The following is a 4,993-nucleotide window of genomic DNA, read 5'->3' as shown; positions in this document are numbered from 1 at the left end:
GGATGACGCACACACACACACATAAAGCCAGGGTTCCTTTCAGGGGTCAAAGTGTCGGTGCTGCCGATTCAGGAGTGGCAGAAAGGAGGTATTTTTAGGTTCGGGTGAAGTCGTGTGACTTCGGAACTTCGACATTTTGGACCTGGCTGAAGAGTATGCGCATTCGAGGCGTCGTTTGATACGAAATAATATGTAGGAAATGAGGAGGAAGAGGAGGAGGAAGGAGGAAGGGCGGAGGCCTGTGGAAATAAAAATGAAGTAGGAAATGTAGGTACCGGTCTGAGACCCGGTACCTGGGAGTGAGGACTGTTTGAACTTCCTGGGGTAAAAAAAACAAAACAAAACAAAACAAAACCAAATCTACTCCAGGGCAAAAGAGTGGAGTGACCATGTATGACCAGCAGGGGCATTTACCACCCGGATGGTGTAATTACACACAGTTTTTAACGCATCCATTTGATGAGATCAGTCATCGTGTTGTTTACAGCGGTGTGTGTTCGGGTCAGTGACGTCAGCGGCGGCTCGGTTTTTCGCTGGACTCGAATCTTTCCTCAGGAATGAGGTGATGACAGGCGTCCACGCGGGCTTTGAATTTAGTGACGTGACTTTGACAAGTGAAAACCACATTCCACATTCAAATCAGAACCACACACACACACACACACACACACGCACTGACGACAAATCACGGCAGCAGATAACTCTCCGGCGGAAGTGTGTGAGACTGAAAGTTTCAATACGATCACAGTTCTGGGTAATAAATTGGGAAATATTGCGGCAATTACTCTTGGGCCAGGAAGCGCGCTCACGCGCGGGCACGTCGCTGATTTACCCCAACAGTGTGTGTGTGTGTGTGTGTGTGTGGTCGTGTTATTTTCACCACTTCCACTGTTTTAATAGTGTTTTAATGGAGACGTGAAGAGATGTGTGTGCACCTGAATGGGGGGCGGGGGGAGGGGGGGCACCGTGACGTCACATCTGAAAGATTTCACTCTCGTTGTCTGCGGTGTTCACTTCGGTTTGTTTCGGGGCCGATCGCTGCACTTCAGGCCATCTTGTGTTTTTACGGCCGGGGCTTCACCTCCTCTTCAACCTTTCCCCCCGCGTGCCAAAAAAAAAAAAAAAAGGACTCGAACCTCCCTCCGCCCCTCGGCTCCAAACGGCCAGGCAGGACCGCGGCCGTATGGAGAACAGGGCGAAAACGACAATTAAACACCCCGACCGAGGATGAGGCGTTTACGGCCTCCGGTCGCGCGAAAGGGCGCGTCGTAAAGAGAAGAGCCCCGGCCTGTGGTGCTGCTCTGCCGGGGGGACGTAAACAAGCAAACACGGCGCCCCCCCCCCTCCACTTTATGGAGCCTCTTTGTTTGTTAACGCGTTTACAGCCACTTTGTCCTGGAATATTACCCCCCCCCTCCCTCCCTCCCTCCCAGCCTCCCACTCCCCCAGTCCTCCTCACGGGTTTATGGCATTGCATTTATGGGAGTTTATCATGATCAGCTGTCCAGGAGCAGCTAATGAATGGAACAGAGAGAGGGGAGGGGGGGAGGTGGGTGATGTTGGGGGGAGGGTCTGTTTTGATCTTTAATACATTTGTGAATAAATGCACTTGTTAAAGTCAGCATCACTGAGGGTCTAGCCTCCCCTCTCTCACCCTCCTCACCCCTCATGTCAGTTGACATTTTCGGGCCTCATTCCCGCCGAGCTCCGCCGTCGACTCCTCCAGGAGGTGAGGGGGAGAAAAGAGAGAGGGGAGGAGGAGGAAGGGGGAGAAATGAGATGTAGAGATCAGATGAAGATTCTCTGTTTGGGTTTTGAAAAGTTATTGTTGTTTTTTTTTTTTTTTACTTTCATTAAACCTCACACTCTCACTGCTCCTCCTCACCCCTCACCTCCTCAGTTCTTTCATTTTCCCTCCCCCCTCCTCCTCCCCCTCTCCCCCTCCTCATCCTTCACTGTGGAGCTCGTGCACCGACGCCAGGAGAACATCATCCACACATGCGTGTTCACATGCAGGCTCGTGTGTGGCCAGAGGCGTACAACAACAAAAAAAAAAAAAAAGAAAAGAAAAAAAGGAAGGAAATAAAAAATAATAAATAAATAAATAAAAGTGTAATGGGATTTTCGTGCAGGCGCGTGCTCGTCTGTGTGTGCGCGCGCAGGAAAAGCCAATGGGATGAAGAGCTGATAATAGATGCAAATTATCCCTGAAACACACACATACACACATACACACATGTACATACACACACACACACACAAGGGCCAGGAGGAGAGGGATGGGGGGGGGGCGCCAGAGAGACGAATAGAGAACGAGAGAGCGAGAGAGAGAGAGAGGGAGAGAGAGAGAGAGAGAGAGAGGGAGCGAGAGGGGAGAAAAAATATGAAACAACTCATTTGCAGAGGAGTAAATCACGGAAAAGCCGTTTGAGACACGACAGACTCCGCTTACAGCGCGAACACCGGAATTGTGATGCGCAGGAGCTCTTCCTCCTCTGCTCCTTCTTCTCCTTCTTTTTATTCTTCCTCCCGTTCTCCTCCTTCCTCTCCCTTCCTTGTTTCCTCGTTGGAGGATTTATGGAATTGTTGTGATTCTTCTCCTTCTTCTTCTCCTTCTTCTTCTTTTCCTCCTTCTCCTCCTCCTCTTCGTCACTGTTGTTGTTATTGTTGTGGCGGTGCTGGTCGAGGCGCTGGTGCTGCGGCTCCGCCTGCACTGGCCGCCTGCAGTTACCGTTACTGACACCGCGACCGGCTCGTCTGCCGTGGCCGTGAGTTGGAGAGGGGGGGCACCACAACATCGGTGACCGACACCGGCGGCGGACCTGCCTGACTTTTCTGCCTCCCTCTCTCTCTCTCTCGCTCTCTCTCTCTCGCTCTCTGAGTCTGTCTTTAAGCGCAGAAAAACAGAACTAAAAAGCTGCGGGTCGCTCCCTCCAGGCGGCACCCGAACTGACAACAAAACAAACAAACAGACAGACAAACAAACAAACAAACACCGCAGAAACGGAAGATGAGTTCCTACTTCGTCAACTCGCTTTTCTCCAAGTACAAAAGCGGGGACTCGTTACGTCCGAACTACTACGAATGCGGCTTCGCACAGGACCTGGCCGGCAGCCGGCCCACCGTGGTGTACGGCCCGGGCTCCGGCGCCACCTTCCAGCACGCTCCGCAGATCCAGGACTTCTACCACCACAGCGCCTCCACGCTGCCCAGCAACCCCTACCAACAGAGCCCCTGCGCGGTCACATGCCACGGCGAGCCGGGCAACTTCTACGGATACGACGCCCTGCAGCGACAGACCCTTTTCGGGGCCCAGGACGCGGATCTGGTCCAGTACAGCGACTGTAAGCTCGGCGGAGCCGCGGGACTGGGCGGCGAGGACGCGGAGGGAACCGAGCAGAGCCCGTCCCCGACGCAGCTGTTCCCCTGGATGAGGCCGCAAGGTGAGGAAATAAAGAGAGCCGGTGTGTCCCCCCCCCACACACACTTCTGCCTTTTTTTGGGTAAATAATCTTTAGAGCAGAGAGCTGTGTGTCCGCAGCCGAGGGACGAGTGACTCGGAGCGGACAGAAAATGCCGGAGTGTGAGGCAGAGGTGAGGGGCAAAAGTTGAAGAACGCTGGGTTTTTTTTTTTAAAGGGGGCAGTTAGCGTTCAGAGGGGGAGACAAAAGCGCGTTTATGGTTTTATTGGCTTCACCAAAACTTGTGAATGACTTTAAGGTTTAATTGCACCGGTCATATACCACCACCACCGCCGCCGCCGGGGGAATCGACGCGGTGATCCAGGAGCGAGGGGGGAGACAGGGAGGGAGACAGGCAGAGGGAAGCCGTGGAAAAACAGTAGAAGGGATGTTGGAGGGGCAGAACTGAACTCCTTTATGAGGAAAATCTACCCCCCCCCCCCATTTACACACACCCTAAAACCCTGGGACAGTGCAGCTCAGACGGGACCGCGGCCTGATTTACGTCCGTGTCCGGACTCTGAGACTCGGGTTAAACTTTGACTGTTTTTTTTCTTTCCTCCCGCTTTTACGACTCGCCTGTCAGGTCTGCAGGACTGTTTGACTTCCACGGTGGTCAGTTCTCCCACAGGCTTACAACAGGAATGAGTGTGTGTGTGTGTGTGTGTGTGTTCTGTATGAAAAAGATCTCCATTATCCCGGTCTCACGCTCCGTGTCTGCGCTGCTGTTTGGCTTTTGCCTTTTTTATTGTGTGCATATATAGGTAGATCTATATATATGTGTGTATGTGTGTGTTTTATGTACTCACACACACACATACACACAGTGGTCGTATGGACCAGGCCCAGTTAGTTTAAATCTTTGCGGTGATAAATCACAGGCTGAGGATTTAAAAAAAATAGTGTTGGTTTTAGAAATTATTTGCATTGTGGGGACATGAGGTTTATGGCTGATGGCTTAGAGCAATAGGACAATAAAACTGATTATGAGAGAGGGGGAGGCAGAGGGGGGAGGGAGGGGGGAAGGTAGAGAGGTACAGAGAGAGAGAGAGGGAGAGAGAGAGTCAATGGATTGACATGTATAGTAGCCTATTTTGTTTGAGCCCATATTTCTTGTTGTGTGAGTGAAGAGAGAGAGAGAGGGGGGAGAGAGGGAGAGAGAGAGGGTTTATCACCCATGTTCATGACTGTGTGTTATATTTTATTTGATTTTATTCTGAAGTGTACTGCAGACAGGTACTTCATCCTGGGAGGACTATTTTTTTTCTTCTTCTTCAGATTTTCCGACTCTGATCATAAAATATAAACATCACTGACACGTTCGACTTTAACGGTTTAAACACGTCCAGAACCGCCACCTGGACAGGAGTCCGTTTTCAGTGTAAAACACCTCGGACTCAGGTCCGGACCGGCAGCTGTGGTTCGGTTCTGATCAGATCCCTCCGCTGCCTGTAAATCGTCGCCACTTAAATGTTTAAAGTCGTTTCATAAACTGCACGTTTTTCCGCCGCCACTCGACTCCTCTCTCCCAC

At 51.5% G+C, this 4,993-nt stretch overlaps 1 protein-coding gene across 1 annotated transcript in view; it reads left to right on the top strand.

Moving 5' to 3' along the window:
* The first annotated feature begins 2,673 nt into the window (after positions 1 to 2,673).
* Positions 2,674 to 4,993, top strand: part of hoxb8a (homeobox B8a) — a 6,027-nt gene continuing 3,707 nt past the window's right edge. The window contains exon 1 of the mRNA XM_008330567.2: positions 2,674 to 3,443. Coding sequence (XP_008328789.1) covers positions 3,011 to 3,443 — 433 coding nt within the window. The 5' untranslated portion in view covers positions 2,674 to 3,010. The remainder of the gene's footprint in view (positions 3,444 to 4,993) is intronic.

This window comes from Cynoglossus semilaevis, chromosome 17, assembly GCF_000523025.1.
Source record: "Cynoglossus semilaevis isolate Cse_v1.0 chromosome 17, Cse_v1.0, whole genome shotgun sequence".
Lineage (NCBI taxonomy): Eukaryota > Metazoa > Chordata > Actinopteri > Pleuronectiformes > Cynoglossidae > Cynoglossus > Cynoglossus semilaevis.
The sequence above is the reverse complement of the archived record's forward strand: the minus strand, read 5'-3'. Positions and strand labels throughout refer to the sequence as shown.